At 53.6% G+C, this 15,455-nt stretch overlaps 2 protein-coding genes across 2 annotated transcripts; both read right to left on the bottom strand.

The window, feature by feature from the left end:
- Nucleotides 1-613: 613 nt before the first annotated feature.
- On the bottom strand, nucleotides 614-7,917 carry LOC139554328 (pneumococcal serine-rich repeat protein-like). The gene is made up of 5 exons (XM_071367085.1): nucleotides 4,168-7,917; nucleotides 3,432-4,051; nucleotides 2,997-3,143; nucleotides 2,469-2,756; nucleotides 614-2,255 (listed from the first exon to the last, which is right to left on the bottom strand). Exons 1-5 carry the CDS (start codon nucleotides 7,915-7,917, stop codon nucleotides 614-616), a joined length of 6,447 nt encoding a protein of 2,148 aa, XP_071223186.1.
- A 124-nt stretch (nucleotides 7,918-8,041) lies between these two features.
- LOC139554327 (ice-structuring glycoprotein-like) lies at nucleotides 8,042-12,492 on the bottom strand. Its single transcript, XM_071367084.1, has 2 exons — nucleotides 8,907-12,492; nucleotides 8,042-8,835 (listed from the first exon to the last, which is right to left on the bottom strand). The coding sequence occupies exons 1-2, from the start codon at nucleotides 12,490-12,492 to the stop codon at nucleotides 8,042-8,044; spliced, it is 4,380 nt and encodes a 1,459-aa protein (XP_071223185.1).
- Between the last annotated feature and the right edge of the window lie 2,963 nt (nucleotides 12,493-15,455).

The raw sequence follows: 15,455 nt of genomic DNA, 5'->3' as shown, positions 1-15,455 counted from the left end.
CGCTGCAGTTGTGGCAGCAGCTGCACTTGTGATTGTAGTGGCTGCTGTGTTGGTAGCGGCTAAAGTTGTGGTGGCATGAGTTGTCTTAGTGGTGTCTGCAGTTGTGGTGGTAGCGGCTGTTATCTTAGTGGCAGCTGCAGTTGTGGTGGCAGCTGCACTTGTGGTTGCAGTGGCTGCTGTTGTGGTAGCGGCTAAAGTTGTGGTGGCATGAGTTGTCTTAGTGGTGTCTGCAGTTGTGGTGGTAGCGGCTGTTATCTTAGTGGCAGCTGCAGTTGTGGTGGCAGCTGCACTTGTGGTTGCAGTGGCTGCTGTTCTGGTAGCGGCAACAGTTGTGGTTGCAGCTGCTGCTCTTGTGGTACCAGCTGGAGTTGTGGGTGCAGAGGCTGCTGTAGTTGTAGTGGCTGTCTCCAGTTGTGGTGGCGGCTGCTGTTGCTATGGTGGCAGAGGCTGTCGTAGTGGAAGCTGCAGTATGTGGTAGGAGTCGTAGTGGCATCTGCATTTGTGGTGGCAGGGTCTGTCGTTACTGCCGCTGCAGTTGTGGTAGCAGCTGCACTTGTGATTGCAGTGGCTGCTGTGTTGGTAGCGGCTAAAGTTGTGGTGGCATGAGCTTGTCTTAGTGGTGTCTCCAGTTGTGGTGGCAGGGGCTGTCGTAGTGGCGTCCTTCAGTTATGGTGGCAGGGGCTGCAGTAGTGGTGGCAGCGACTGTTGTCGTGGTGGCAGCTGCAGTTGTGGTGGCAGCGGCTGTCGTCGTGGTGGCAGCTGCTGTTGTGGTAGCAGTCGTAGTGGTGGCAAATGCAGTTGTGGTTGCAGCTGCTGCTCTTGTGGTGGCAGCTGCACTTGTGGTTGCAGTGGCTGCTGTTCTGGTAGCGGCTACAGTTGTGGTTGCAGCTGCTGCTCTTGTGGTACCAGCTGGAGTTGTGGTGGCTGCTGTAGTTGTAGTGGTGTCTCCAGTTGTGGTGGCGGCTGCTGTTGCTATGGTGGCAGAGGCTGTCGTAGTGGAAGCTGCAGTTGTGGTAGGAGTCGTAGTGGCATCTGCATTTGTGGTGGCAGGGTCTGTCGTTACTGCCGCTGCAGTTGTGGTAGCAGCTGCACTTGTGATTGTAGTGGCTGCTGTGTTGGTAGCGGCTAAAGTTGTGGTGGCATGAGTTGTCTTAGTGGTGTCTCCAGTTGTGGTGGCAGGGGCTGTCGTAGTGGCGTCCTTAGTTACGGTGGCAGGGGCTGCAGTAGTGGTGGCAGCGGCTGCTGTCGTGGTGGCAGGGGTTGTCTTAGTGGTGTCTGCAGTTGTGGTGGTAGCGGCTGTTATCGTAGTGGCAGCTGCAGTTGTGGTGGCAGCTGCACTTGTGGTTGCAGTGGCTGCTGTTCTGGTAGCGGCTACAGTTGTGGTTGCAGCTGCTGCTCTTGTGGTACCAGCTGGAGTTGTGGTGGCTGCTGTAGTTGTAGTGGTGTCTCCAGTTGTGGTGGCGGCTGCTGTTGCTATGGTGGCAGAGGCTGTCGTAGTGGAAGCTGCAGTTGTGGTAGGAGTCGTAGTGGCATCTGCATTTGTGGTGGCAGGGTCTGTCGTTACTGCCGCTGCAGTTGTGGTAGCAGCTGCACTTGTGATTGCAGTGGCTGCTGTGTTGGTAGCGGCTAAAGTTGTGGTGGCATGAGTTGTCTTAGTGGTGTCTCCAGTTGTGGTGGCAGGGGCTGTCATAGTGGCATCCTTCGTTATGGTGGCAGGGGCTGCAGTAGTGGTGGCAGCGACTGTTGTCGTGGTGGCAGGGGTTGTCTTAGTGGTGTCTGAGTTGTGGTGGCAGCGGCTGTCGTCGTGGTGGCAGCTGCTGTTGTGGTGGCAGCTGCACTTGTGGTTGCAGTGGCTGCTGTTCTGGTAGCAACTGCAGTTGTGGTTGCAGCTGCTGCTCTTGTGGTACCAGCTGGAGTTGTGGTGGCAGTCGACTGCTGTTGTAGTGGCTGCTGTAGTTGTAGTGGCAGTCTCACAGTTGTGCTGGTGACTGCTGTTGCTATGGTGGCAGAGGCTGTCGTAGTGGAAGCTGTAGTTGTCGTAGTGGCATCTGCATTTGTGGTGGCAGGGTCTGTCGTTATTGCAGCTGGAGTTGTGGTGGCAGTTGCTACTGTTGTAGTGGCTGCTGTAGTTGTAGTGGCAGCTCCAGTTGTGGTGGCGGCTGCTGTTGCTATGGTGGCAGGGTCTGTCGTTACTGCCGCTGCAGTTGTGGTAGCAGCTGCACTTGTGATTGTAGTGGCTGCTGTGTTGGTAGCGGCTAAAGTTGTGGTGGCATGAGTTGTCTTAGTGGTGTCTCCAGTTGTGGTGGCAGGGGCTGTCGTAGTGGCGTCCTTAGTTACGGTGGCAGGGGCTGCAGTAGTGGTGGCAGCGGCTGCTGTCGTGGTGGCAGGGGTTGTCTTAGTGGTGTCTGCAGTTGTGGTGGTAGCGGCTGTTATCGTAGTGGCAGCTGCAGTTGTGGTGGCAGCTGCACTTGTGGTTGCAGTGGCTGCTGTTCTGGTAGCGGCTACAGTTGTGGTTGCAGCTGCTGCTCTTGTGGTACCAGCTGGAGTTGTGGTGGCTGCTGTAGTTGTAGTGGTGTCTCCAGTTGTGGTGGCGGCTGCTGTTGCTATGGTGGCAGAGGCTGTCGTAGTGGAAGCTGCAGTTGTGGTAGGAGTCGTAGTGGCATCTGCATTTGTGGTGGCAGGGTCTGTCGTTACTGCCGCTGCAGTTGTGGTAGCAGCTGCACTTGTGATTGCAGCGGCTGCTGTGTTGGTAGCGGCTAAGGTTGTGGTGGCATGAGTTGTCTTAGTGGTGTCTCCAGTTGTGGTGGCAGGGGCTGTCGTAGTGGCATCCTTCGTTATGGTGGCAGGGGCTGCAGTAGTGGTGGCAGCGGCTGTTGTCGTGGTGGCAGCTGCAGTTGTGGTGGCAGCGGCTGTCGTCGTGGTGGCAGCTGCTGTTGTGGTAGCAGTCGTAGTGGTGGCAAATGCAGTTGTGGTTGCAGCTGCTGCTCTTGTGGTACCAGCTGGAGTTGTGGTGGCAGCGACTGCTGTTGTAGTGGCTGCTGTAGTTGTAGTGGCAGCCACAGTTGTGCTGGTGACTGCTGTTGCTATGGTGGCAGAGGCTGTCGTAGTGGAAGCTGTAGTTGTGGTAGGAGTCGTAGTGGCATCTGCATTTGTGGTGGCAGGGTCTGTCGTTATTGCAGCTGCAGTTGTGGTAGCAGCTACACTTGTGATTGCAGTGGCTGCTGTGTTGGTAGAGGCTGAAGTAGTGGTGGCATGAGTTGTCTTAGTGGTGTCTCCAGTTGTGGTGGCAGGGGCTGTCGTAGTGGCATCCTTAGTTATGGTGGCAGGGGCTGCAGTAGTGGCGGTAGCAGCTGTTGTTATAGTGGCAGCTGCAGTGGTAGTGGCAGAGGCTGTTATCATAGTGGCAGCTGCAGTTGATGTAGCAGCTGCACTTGTGGCTGCTGTTCTGGTAGCGGCTAAAGTTGTGGTGGCAGGAGGTGTTGTGGTAGTGGCAGCTGTTGTTGTGGTGCCCATGACTGTCGTCATTGCGGCTGCAGTTGTGGTTGCAGCTGCTGCTCTTGTGGTACCAGCTGGAGTTGTGGTGGCAATTGCTACTGTTGTAGTGGCTGCTGTAGTTGTAGTGGCGGCTACAGTTGTGGTGGCTGCTGCTGTGGTGGCAGGGGCTGTCGTATATGTGGCTGCAGTTGTGGTGGCAGGGGCTGTCGTAGGGACGTCTGCAGTTATGGTGGCAGGGGCTGCAGTAGTGGTGGCAGCGGCTGTCGTCGTGGTGGCAGCTGCAGTTGTGGTGGCAGCGGCTGTCGTGGTGGTGGCGGCTGCAGTTGTGGTGGCAGTCATAGTGGTGGCAAATGGAGTTGTGGTTGCAGATGCTACTCTTGTGGTACCAGCTGAAGTTGTGGTGGCAGCGGCTGCTGTTGTAGTGGCTGCTGTAGTTGTAGTGGCATCTACAGTTGTGCTGGTGACTACTGTTGCTATGGTAGCAGGGGCTGTCGTAGTGGAAGCTGCAGTTGTGGTAGGAATCGTAGTGGCGTCTGCATTTGTGGTGGCAGCTGCACTTATGGTTGCAGTGGCTGCTGTGTTGGTAGCGGCTAAAGTTGCGGTGGCATGAGTTGTCTTAGTGGTGTCTCCAGTTGTGGGGGCAGGGGCTGTCGTAGTGGCGTCCTTAGTTACGGTGGAAGGGGCTGCAGTAGTGGTGGCAGCGGCTGCTGTCGTGGTGGCAGGGGTTGTCTTAGTGGTGTCTGCAGTTGTGGTGGTAGCGGCTGTTATCGTAGTGGCAGCTGCAGTTTTGGTGGCAGCTGCACTTGTGGTTGCAGTGGCTGCTGTTCTGGTAGCGGCTACAGTTGTGGTTGCAGCTGCTGCTCTTGTGGTACCAGCTGGAGTTGTGGTGGCAGTTGCTACTGTTGTAGTGGCTGCTGTAGTTGTAGTGGTGTCTCCAGTTGTGGTGGCGGCTGCTGTTGCTATGGTGGCAGAGGCTGTCGTAGTGGAAGCTGCAGTTGTGGTAGGAGTCGTAGTGGCATCTGCATTTGTGGTGGCAGGGTCTGTCGTTACTGCCGCTGCACTTGTGGTAGCAGCTGCACTTGTGATTGCAGTGGCTGCTGTGTTGGTAGCGGCTAAAGTTGTGGTGGCATGAGTTGTCTTAGTGGTGTCTCCAGTTGTGGTGGCAGGGGCTGTCGTAGTGGCGTCTTTAGTTACGGTGGCAGGGGCTGCAGTAGTGGTGGCAGCGCCTGCTGTCGTGGTGGCAGGGGTTGTCTTAGTGGTGTCTGCAGTTGTGGTGGTAGCGGCTGTTATCGTAGTGGCAGCTGCAGTTGTGGTGGCAGCTGCACTTGTGGTTGCAGTGGCTGCTGTTCTGGTAGCGGCTACAGTTGTGGTTGCAGCTGCTGCTCTTGTGGTACCAGCTGGAGTTGTGGTGGCAGTTGCTACTGTTGTAGTGGCTGCTGTAGTTGTAGTGGTGTCTCCAGTTGTGGTGGCGGCTGCTGTTGCTATGGTGGCAGAGGCTTTCGTAGTGGAAGCTGCAGTTGTGGTAGGAGTCGTAGTGGCATCTGCATTTGTGGTGGCAGGGTCTGTCGTTACTGCCGCTGCAGTTGTGGTAGCAGCTGCACTTGTGATTGCAGTGGCTGCTGTGTTGGTAGCGGCTAAAGTTGTGGTGGCATGAGTTGTCTTAGTGGTGTCTCCAGTTGTGGTGGCAGGGGCTGTCGTAGTGGCGTCTTTAGTTACGGTGGCAGGGGCTGCAGTAGTGGTGGCAGCGCCTGCTGTCGTGGTGGCAGGGGTTGTCTTAGTGGTGTCTGCAGTTGTGGTGGTAGCGGCTGTTATCGTAGTGGCAGCTGCAGTTGTGGTGGCAGCTGCACTTGTGGTTGCAGTGGCTGCTGTTCTGGTAGCGGCTACAGTTGTGGTTGCAGCTGCTGCTCTTGTGGTACCAGCTGGAGTTGTGGTGGCAGTTGCTACTGTTGTAGTGGCTGCTGTAGTTGTAGTGGTGTCTCCAGTTGTGGTGGCGGCTGCTGTCGCTATGGTGGTAGAGGCTGTCGTAGTGGAAGCTGCAGTTGTGGTAGGAGTCGTAGTGGCATCTGCATTTGTGGTGGCAGTGTCTGTCGTTACTGCCGCTGCAGTTGTGGTAGCAGCTGCACTTGTGATTGCAGTGGCTGCTGTGTTGGTAGCGGCTAAAGTTGTGGTGGCATGAGTTGTCTTAGTGGTGTCTCCAGTTGTGGTGGCAGGGGCTGTCGTAGTGGCATCCTTCGTTATGGTGGCAGGGGCTGCAGTAGTGGTGGCAGCGGCTGTTGTCGTGGTGGCAGCTGCAGTTGTGGTGGGAGCGGCTGTCGTCGTGGTGGCAGCTGCTGTTGTGGTAGCAGTCGTAGTGGTGGCAAATGCAGTTGTGGTTGCAGCTGCTGCTCTTGTGGTACCAGCTGGAGTTGTGGTGGCAGCGACTGCTGTTGTAGAGGCTGCTGTAGTTGTAGTGGCAGCCACAGTTGTGCTGGTGAATGCTGTTGCTATGGTGGCAGAGGCTGTCGTAGTGGAAGCTGTAGTTGTGGTAGGAGTCGTAGTGGCATCTGCATTTGTGGTGGCAGGGTCTGTCGTTATTGCAGCTGCAGTTGTGGTAGCAGCTGCACTTGTGATTGCAGTGGCTGCTGTGTTGGTAGAGGCTGAAGTAGTGGTGGCATGAGTTGTCTTAGTGGTGTCTCCAGTTGTGGTGGCAGGGGCTGTCGTAGTGGCGTCTTTAGTTACGGTGGCAGGGGCTGCAGTACTGGTGGCAGCGGCTGCTGTCGTGGTGGCAGGGGTTGTCTTAGTGGTGTCTGCAGTTGTGGTGGTAGCGGCTGTTATCGTAGTGGCAGCTGCAGTTGTGGTGGCAGCTGCACTTGTGGTTGCAGTGGCTGCTGTTCTGGTAGCGGCTACAGTTGTGGTTGCAGCTGCTGCTCTTGTGGTACCAGCTGGAGTTGTGGTGGCAGTTGCTACTGTTGTAGTGGCTGCTGTAGTTGTAGTGGTGTCTCCAGTTGTGGTGGCGGCTGCTGTTGCTATGGTGGCAGAGGCTGTCGTAGTGGAAGCTGCAGTTGTGGTAGGAGTCGTAGTGGCATCTGCATTTGTGGTGGCAGGGTCTGTCGTTACTGCCGCTGCAGTTGTGGTAGCAGCTGCACTTGTGATTGCAGTGGCTGCTGTGTTGGTAGCGGCTAAAGTTGTGGTGGCATGAGTTGTCTTAGTGGTGTCTCCAGTTGTGGTGGCAGGGGCTGTCGTAGTGGCATCCTTAGTTATGGTGGCAGGGGCTGCAGTAGTGGTGGCAGCGGCTGTTGTCGTGGTGGCAGCTGCAGTTGTGGTGGCAGCGGCTGTCGTCGTGGTGGCAGCTGCTGTTGTGGTAGCAGTCGTAGTGGTGGCAAATGCAGTTGTGGTTGCAGCTGCTGCTCTTGTGGTACCAGCTGGAGTTGTGGTGGCAGTTGCTACTGTTGTAGTGGCTGCTGTAGTTGTAGTGGTGTCTCCAGTTGTGGTGGCGGCTGCTGTTGCTATGGTGGCAGAGGCTGTCGTAGTGGAAGCTGCAGTTGTGGTAGGAGTCGTAGTGGCATCTGCATTTGTGGTGGCAGGGTCTGTCGTTACTGCCGCTGCAGTTGTGGTAGCAGCTGCACTTGTGATTGCAGTGGCTGCTGTGTTGGTAGCGGCTAAAGTTGTGGTGGCATGAGTTGTCTTAGTGGTGTCTCCAGTTGTGGTGGCAGGGGCTGTCGTAGTGGCGTCTTTAGTTACGGTGGCAGGGGCTGCAGTAGTGGTGGCAGCGCCTGCTGTCGTGGTGGCAGGTGTTGTCTTAGTGGTGTCTGCAGTTGTGGTGGTAGCGGCTGTTATCGTAGTGGCAGCTGCAGTTGTGGTGGCAGCTGCAGTTGTGGTTGCAGTGGCTGCTGTTGTGATAGCGGCTAAAGTTGTGGTGGCATGGGTTGTCTTAGTGTTGTCTCCAGTTATGGTGGCAGGGGCTGTCGTAGAGGCGTCTACAGTTATGGTGGCAGGGGCTGCATTTGTGGTGGCAGGGTCTGTCGTTATTGCAGCTGCAGTTGTGGTAGCAGCTACACTTGTGATTGCAGTGGCTGCTGTGTTGGTAGAGGCTGAAGTAGTGGTGGCATGAGTTGTCTTAGTGGTGTCTCCAGTTGTGGTGGCAGGGGCTGTCGTAGTGGCATCCTTAGTTATAGTGGCAGGGGCTGCAGTAGTGGTGGCAGCGGCTGTTGTTGTGGTGGCAGCTGCAGTTGTGGTTGCAGCGGCTGTCGTCAAAGTGGCAGCTGCAGTTGTGGTAGCAGCTGTATTTGTGGTTGCTGTGGCTGCTGTTGTGGTAGTGGCTAATGTTGTGGTGTCATGGGTTGTCTTAGTGTTGTCTCCAGTTATGGTGGCAGGGGCTGTCGTAGAGGCGTCTACAGTTATGGTGGCAGGGGCTGCAGTAGTGGTGGCAGTGGCTGCTGTCATGGTGACAGGGGTTGTTGTCGTAGTGGCAGCTGCAGTTGTACTGGCAGCTGCACTTGTGGTTGCAGTTGCTGCTGTTCTTGTAGTGGCTAAATTTGTGGTTGCAGGGGTTGACTTATTGGTGTCTTTAGTTGTGGCGGTAGCAGCTGTTGTTATAGTGGCAGCTGCAGTTGTAGTGGCAGAAGCTGTTATCATAGTGGCAGCTGCAGTTGATGTAGCAGCTGCACTTGTGGTTGCAGTGGCTGCTGTTCTGGTAGCGGCTAAAGTTGTGGTGGCAGGAGGTGTTGTGGTAGTGGCAGCTGTTGTTGTGGTGCCCATGACTGTCGTCATTGCGGCTGCAGTTGTGGTTGTAGCTGCTGCTCTTGTGGTACCAGCTGGAGTTGTGGTGGCAATTGCTACTGTTGTAGTGGCTGCTGTAGTTGTAGTGGCGGCTACAGTTGTGGTGGCTGCTGCTGTTGCTGTGGTGGCAGGGGCTGTCGTATATGTGGCTGCAGTTGTGGTGGCAGGGGCTGTCGTAGGGACGTCTGCAGTTATGGTGGCAGGGGCTGCAGTAGTGGTGGCAGCGGCTGTCGTCGTGGTGGCAGCTGCAGTTGTGGTGGCAGCGGCTGTCGTGGTGGTGGCGGCTGCAGTTGTGGTGGCAGTCATAGTGGTGGCAAATGGAGTTGTGGTTGCAGATGCTACTCTTGTGGTACCAGCTGAAGTTGTGGTGGCAGCGGCTGCTGTTGTAGTGGCTGCTGTAGTTGTAGTGGCATCTACAGTTGTGCTGGTGACTGCTGTTGCTATGGTGGCAGGGGCTGTCGTAGTGGAAGCTGCAGTTGTGGTAGGAATCGTAGTGGCGTCTGCATTTGTGGTGGCAGCTGCACTTATGGTTGCAGTGGCTGCTGTGTTGGTAGCGGCTAAAGTTGCGGTGGCATGAGTTGTCTTAGTGGTGTCTCCAGTTGTGGTGGCAGGGTCTGTCGTTATTGCAGCTGCTGTTGTGGTATCAGCTGCACTTATGGTTGCAGTGGCTGCTGTGTTGGTAGCGGCTAAAGTTGCGGTGGCATGAGTTGTCTTAGTGGTGTCTCCAGTTGTGGTGGCAGGGGCTGTCGTAGTGGCGTCCTTAGTTACGGTGGCAGGGGCTGCAGTAGTGGTGGCAGCGGCTGCTGTCGTGGTGGCAGGGGTTGTCTTAGTGGTGTCTGCAGTTGTGGTGGTAGCGGCTGTTATCGTAGTGGCAGCTGCAGTTGTGGTGGCAGCTGCACTTGTGGTTGCAGTGGCTGCTGTTCTGGTAGCGGCTACAGTTGTGGTTGCAGCTGCTGCTCTTGTGGTACCAGCTGGAGTTGTGGTGGCAGTTGCTACTGTTGTAGTGGCTGCTGTAGTTGTAGTGGCAGCTCCAGTTGTGGTGGCGGCTGCTGTTGCTATGGTGGCAGAGGCTGTCGTGGTGGAAGCTGCAGTTGTGGTAGGAGTCGTAGTGGCATCTGCATTTGTGGTGGCAGGGTCTGTCGTTACTGCCGCTGCAGTTGTGGTAGCAGCTGCACTTGTGATTGTAGTGGCTGCTGTGTTGGTAGCGGCTAAAGTTGTGGTGGCATGAGTTGTCTTAGTGGTGTCTCCAGTTGTGGTGGCAGGGGCTGTCGTAGTGGCGTCCTTAGTTACGGTGGCAGGGGCTGCAGTAGTGGTGGCAGCGGCTGCTGTCGTGGTGGCAGGGGTTGTCTTAGTGGTGTCTGCAGTTGTGGTGGTAGCGGCTGTTATCGTAGTGGCAGCTGCAGTTGTGGTGGCAGCTGCACTTGTGGTTGCAGTGGCTGCTGTTCTGGTAGCGGCTACAGTTGTGGTTGCAGCTGCTGTTCTTGTGGTACCAGCTGGAGTTGTGGTGGCTGCTGTAGTTGTAGTGGTGTCTCCAGTTGTGGTGGCGGCTGCTGTTGCTATGGTGGCAGAGGCTGTCGTAGTGGAAGCTGCAGTTGTGGTAGGAGTCGTAGTGGCATCTGCATTTGTGGTGGCAGGGTCTGTCGTTACTGCCGCTGCAGTTGTGGTAGCAGCTGCACTTGTGATTGCAGTGGCTGCTGTGTTGGTAGCGGCTAAAGTTGTGGTGGCATGAGTTGTCTTAGTGGTGTCTCCAGTTGTGGTGGCAGGGGCTGTCGTAGTGGCATCCTTCGTTATGGTGGCAGGGGCTGCAGTAGTGGTGGCAGCGACTTTTGTCGTGGTGGCAGCTGCAGTTGTGGTGGCAGCGGCTGTCGTCGTGGTGGCAGCTGCTGTTGTGGTAGCAGTCGTAGTGGTGGCAAATGCAGTTGTGGTTGCAGCTGCTGCTCTTGTGGTGGCAGCTGCACTTGTGGTTGCAGTGGCTGCTGTTCTGGTAGCGGCTACAGTTGTGGTTGCAGCTGCTGCTCTTGTGGTACCAGCTGGAGTTGTGGTGGCTGCTGTAGTTGTAGTGGTGTCTCCAGTTGTGGTGGCGGCTGCTGTTGCTATGGTGGCAGAGGCTGTCGTAGTGGAAGCTGCAGTTGTGGTAGGAGTCGTAGTGGCATCTGCATTTGTGGTGGCAGGGTCTGTCGTTACTGCCGCTGCAGTTGTGGTAGCAGCTGCACTTGTGATTGCAGTGGCTGCTGTGTTGGTAGCGGCTAAAGTTGTGGTGGCATGAGTTGTCTTAGTGGTGTCTCCAGTTGTGGTGGCAGGGGCTGTCATAGTGGCATCCTTCGTTATGGTGGCAGGGGCTGCAGTAGTGGTGGCAGCGACTGTTGTCGTGGTGGCAGCTGCAGTTGTGGTGGCAGCGGCTGTCGTCGTGGTGGCAGCTGCTGTTGTGGTAGCAGTCGTAGTGGTGGCAAATGCAGTTGTGGTTGCAGCTGCTGCTCTTGTGGTACCAGCTGGAGTTGTGGTGGCAGCGACTGCTGTTGTAGTGGCTGCTGTAGTTGTAGTGGCAGCCACAGTTGTGCTGGTGACTGCTGTTGCTATGGTGGCAGAGGCTGTCGTAGTGGAAGCTGTAGTTGTCGTAGTGGCATCTGCATTTGTGGTGGCAGGGTCTGTCGTTATTGCAGCTGGAGTTGTGGTGGCAGTTGCTACTGTTGTAGTGGCTGCTGTAGTTGTAGTGGCAGCTCCAGTTGTGGTGGCGGCTGCTGTTGCTATGGTGGCAGGGTCTGTCGTTACTGCCGCTGCAGTTGTGGTAGCAGCTGCACTTGTGATTGTAGTGGCTGCTGTGTTGGTAGCGGCTAAAGTTGTGGTGGCATGAGTTGTCTTAGTGGTGTCTCCAGTTGTGGTGGCAGGGGCTGTCGTAGTGGCGTCCTTAGTTACGGTGGCAGGGGCTGCAGTAGTGGTGGCAGCGGCTGCTGTCGTGGTGGCAGGGGTTGTCTTAGTGGTGTCTGCAGTTGTGGTGGTAGCGGCTGTTATCGTAGTGGCAGCTGCAGTTGTGGTGGCAGCTGCACTTGTGGTTGCAGTGGCTGCTGTTCTGGTAGCGGCTACAGTTGTGGTTGCAGCTGCTGCTCTTGTGGTACCAGCTGGAGTTGTGGTGGCTGCTGTAGTTGTAGTGGTGTCTCCAGTTGTGGTGGCGGCTGCTGTTGCTATGGTGGCAGAGGCTGTCGTAGTGGAAGCTGCAGTTGTGGTAGGAGTCGTAGTGGCATCTGCATTTGTGGTGGCAGGGTCTGTCGTTACTGCCGCTGCAGTTGTGGTAGCAGCTGCACTTGTGATTGCAGTGGCTGCTGTGTTGGTAGCGGCTAAGGTTGTGGTGGCATGAGTTGTCTTAGTGGTGTCTCCAGTTGTGGTGGCAGGGGCTGTCGTAGTGGCATCCTTCGTTATGGTGGCAGGGGCTGCAGTAGTGGTGGCAGCGGCTGTTGTCGTGGTGGCAGCTGCAGTTGTGGTGGCAGCGGCTGTCGTCGTGGTGGCAGCTGCTGTTGTGGTAGCAGTCGTAGTGGTGGCAAATGCAGTTGTGGTTGCAGCTGCTGCTCTTGTGGTACCAGCTGGAGTTGTGGTGGCAGCGACTGCTGTTGTAGTGGCTGCTGTAGTTGTAGTGGCAGCCACAGTTGTGCTGGTGACTGCTGTTGCTATGGTGGCAGAGGCTGTCGTAGTGGAAGCTGTAGTTGTGGTAGGAGTCGTAGTGGCATCTGCATTTGTGGTGGCAGGGTCTGTCGTTATTGCAGCTGCAGTTGTGGTAGCAGCTACACTTGTGATTGCAGTGGCTGCTGTGTTGGTAGAGGCTGAAGTAGTGGTGGCATGAGTTGTCTTAGTGGTGTCTCCAGTTGTGGTGGCAGGGGCTGTCGTAGTGGCATCCTTAGTTATGGTGGCAGGGGCTGCAGTAGTGGTGGCAGCGGCTGTTGTTGTGGTGGCAGCTGCAGTTGTGGTTGCAGCGGCTGTCGTCATAGTGGCAGCTGCAGTTGTGGTAGCAGCTGCATTTGTGGTTGCTGTGGCTGCTGTTGTGGTAGCGGCTAAAGTTGTGGTGTCATGGGTTGTCTTAGTGGTGTCTCCAGTTGTGGTAGCAGGGGTTGTCGACGTGGCGTCTACAGTTAGGGTGACAGGGGCTGCAGTAGTGGTAGCAGGGTTTGTCTTAGTGGTGTCTTTAGTTGTGGCGGTAGCAGCTGTTGTTATAGTGGCAGCTGCAGTTGTAGTGGCAGAGGCTGTTATCATAGTGGCAGCTGCAGTTGATGTAGCGGCTGCACTTGTGGTTTTAGTGGCTGCTGTTCTGGTAGCGGCTAAAGCTTTCGTGGAATGGGTTGTCTTAGTGGTGTCTCCAGTTGTGGTGGCAGGGGCTGTTGTAGTGGTGTCAGCTGCAGTTGTGGTGTCAGCTGCAGTTGTGGTGGCACCAGCTGTCGTCATAGTGGCAGCTGCAGCTGTGGTGGAAGCGGCTGTTGTCGTAGGGGCAGGTGCAGTTATGGTGGCAGGGGCTGCAGTAGTGGTGGCAGCGGCTGTCGTCGTGGTGGCAGCAGTTGTTGTTGTGGTAGCTGCTGCTCTTGTGGTACCAGCCTGATTTGTGGTGGCTGCTGTAGTCGTAGTGGCGGCTACAGTTGTGGTGGTGGCTGCTGTTGCTGTGGTGGCAGCTGCTTTCGTAGGGATAGCTGCAGTTGTTGTGGCAGCGGCTGTTGTAGTGGCGGCTGCACTTGTGGACGCAGACGTAGTGGCGGCTGCACTTGTGGTGGAAGGGGCTGTCGTTGTGGCGGCTGCAGTTGATGTGCCAGCAGCTGTCATAGTGGCAGCTGCAGTTGTTGTGGCAGCGGCTGCCGTAGTGGCAGCAGTTGTGGTCGCAGTCGTAGTGGTTGGAGTTGTTGTTGCGGCAGTTGTAGTGGCTGGAGTTGTTGATTCTTTACAAGGAATAAAAGCTCCAGTAGGAATGAATGGGAAGCCCCACAAGCAAAATGCTCCTAGTGGGGTGGATGCTGCAGATGTTGAAGGAACATTGGTGATGACTGGGGTCTGATCAATCATATAGGGTGCAGTGGGAATATTTGGGAATCCCCATAAATCCCCAAAGGGTTCTTCTACATTTCTTGAGTTGAAAGGTTGAGGGAAACAGGATACCGTGGTGGTGGACAACTCTCCAGCAGAGTTCTGATACACCAGTTGAAGCGAGAGACTGCCATACTGTGGAAGAGGAAATCAGTTAAGAGCAACTGCAATCACCAGCACAAGTTAAATTGTATTTATTTTTACGTCTATAATGTTCAACCATTGCAACAAAGAATCATATGTGCATTTTAGTCCATTTTCAGACAATCTAATATTTACATTTCAGAGCATGATCATTTTTAAAAATCAGTTTCTATGCAACACTGATAAATGACACCCCAGGACTTTCTTACCTCCACATTTGATTGGGAAACTTTGACAATCAAGGCATTGAGACTTTTCCACTGAGTTACAATGTATCCATCATGAACGTGCAACAACGCCTCTGGACCTGAAAAACAGCATATCAATCAATATCAGAGCCAACTTTTTAAAATAAAGGATTTAACATGACATTGTAGTTCAGTCTGGTAAGTTGTAGTAAGGCACAGCCTTTTTATCAATCCATTGCTCCAATATGTGAAACATGTCCTCAGATTAGTATAGACATCAAATAACTGCAGTTAATTCCGTGGGAACATTAATTATCAGTTCTTACCAAGCACCTTCACATCTATCAGCATTCCAGCAGGTAGTTTAACAGTCATGTCTGTTTTCCCACAGGTGACTTGGGGCAGCCACAATGTTGGTGGAACAGAGGTAGGAGAGGTGGAGATGGGAGTCTGACAAGTTGCCGTGCCAGACACATTCCTCATGAGAAGGCGGTCAAAGTAATGGACTTTCACAGAGTGCTGATGGACGCCACCCTGGATCTACGGAGAGCATGATAATGAGCCCATATGGGAAAAATGACTTTAAAAACTATATATATACACATTACCGTTCAACAGTTTGGGGTCACTTAGAAATGTCCATGTTTTTGAAAGAAAAGCACATTTTTTGTCCATTAAAATAACATAAAATTGATCAGAAACACAGTGTAGACATTGTTAATGTTGTAAATGATTATTGTAGCTGGAAACAGCTGATTTATAATGGAATATCTACATAGGCGTACAGAGGCTCATTATCAGCAACCATCACTCCTGTGTTCCAATGGCACGTTGTATTAGCTAATCCAAGTTTATAATTTTAAAAGGCTAATTGATCATTAGAAAAACTTTTTGCAATTATGTTAGCACAGCTGAAAACTGTTGTCCTGATTAAAGAAGCAATAAACCTGGCCTTCTTTAGACTAGTTGAGTATCTGGAGCATCAACATTTGTGGGTTCGATTACATGCTCAAAATGGCCAGAAACAAAGACCTTTCTTCTAAACTCGTCAGTCTATTCTTGTTCTGAGAAATTAAGGCTATTCCATGTGAGAAATTACCAAGAAACTGAAGATCTCGTACAACGCTGTGTACTACTCCCTTCACAGAACAGAGCAAACTAGCTCTAACCAGAATAGAAAGAGGAGTGGGAGGCCCCGTTGCACAACTGAGCAAGAGGACAAGTACATTAGAGTGTCTAGTTTGAGAAACAGACGCCTCACGTCCTCAACTGGCAGCTTCATTAAATAGTACCCACAAAACACCAGTCTCAACGTCAACAGTGAAGAGGCGACTCCGGGATGCTGACAGCCTCTGCCACCACAATTAAAGAATGTATTTAAGTATATTTTTTACATGTATGTATCAATATATTTGGTAGATTTTAAAATGTATTTGGAAATGTGTTCTAAAATAAATTCCAACATGTATTTTTAAGCAATATATTTTTAGGTCAAATCAGTGATCATGGTTGATATGCATAAACAATTACTTCATAATACATTATCACTTCTCTACCTACAACATATTTGGCTAGACAGCAAATACACTTTATAGCCATTTATCTCAGTTTCACGGTTTGCGTAGTTACTGCTCTTTGTTTTTGTATGGCAGAGCGGGTAACTGAACTTAAATTACTGCTGTTTGCCTTAGTTTTACTTGGATTTTGTAGTTACTGCAAATTTCACACAACATTTTCTCTGAAACTAAACATAATTGAACCAGGACACGTTGTCACAAGATAAAACAGATACTAAAAAGCCTGATTTCAGTCTTT

This window comes from Salvelinus alpinus, chromosome 26, assembly GCF_045679555.1.
Source record: "Salvelinus alpinus chromosome 26, SLU_Salpinus.1, whole genome shotgun sequence".
Classification (NCBI taxonomy): domain Eukaryota; kingdom Metazoa; phylum Chordata; class Actinopteri; order Salmoniformes; family Salmonidae; genus Salvelinus; species Salvelinus alpinus.
This window is presented reverse-complemented; position numbering and strand designations above follow the sequence as displayed.

What these genes read in the sequence shown, in the direction of transcription:
- LOC139554327 (XM_071367084.1), bottom strand. Translation starts at nt 12,492, where the DNA reads ATGATAACAGCCTCTGCCACTACAACTGCAGCTGCCACTATAACAACA. An exon ending in AGCAGCCACTGCAACCATAA is followed by an intron (nt 8,836 to 8,906) that starts GTGCAGCTGATA and finishes GACACCACTAAG; the next exon opens with ACAACTCATGCCACCGCAAC.
- LOC139554328 (XM_071367085.1), bottom strand. Translation starts at nt 7,917, where the DNA reads ATGACAGCAGCCACTGCCACCACTACTGCAGCCCCTGCCACCATAACT. An exon ending in CTACTGCAGCCCCTTCCACC is followed by an intron (nt 4,052 to 4,167) that starts GTAACTAAGGAC and finishes TGCAACCATAAG; the next exon opens with TGCAGCTGCCACCACAAATG. An exon ending in TGCCACCACAACTCCAGCTG is followed by an intron (nt 2,757 to 2,996) that starts GTACCACAAGAG and finishes CCACAACCTTAG; the next exon opens with CCGCTACCAACACAGCAGCC.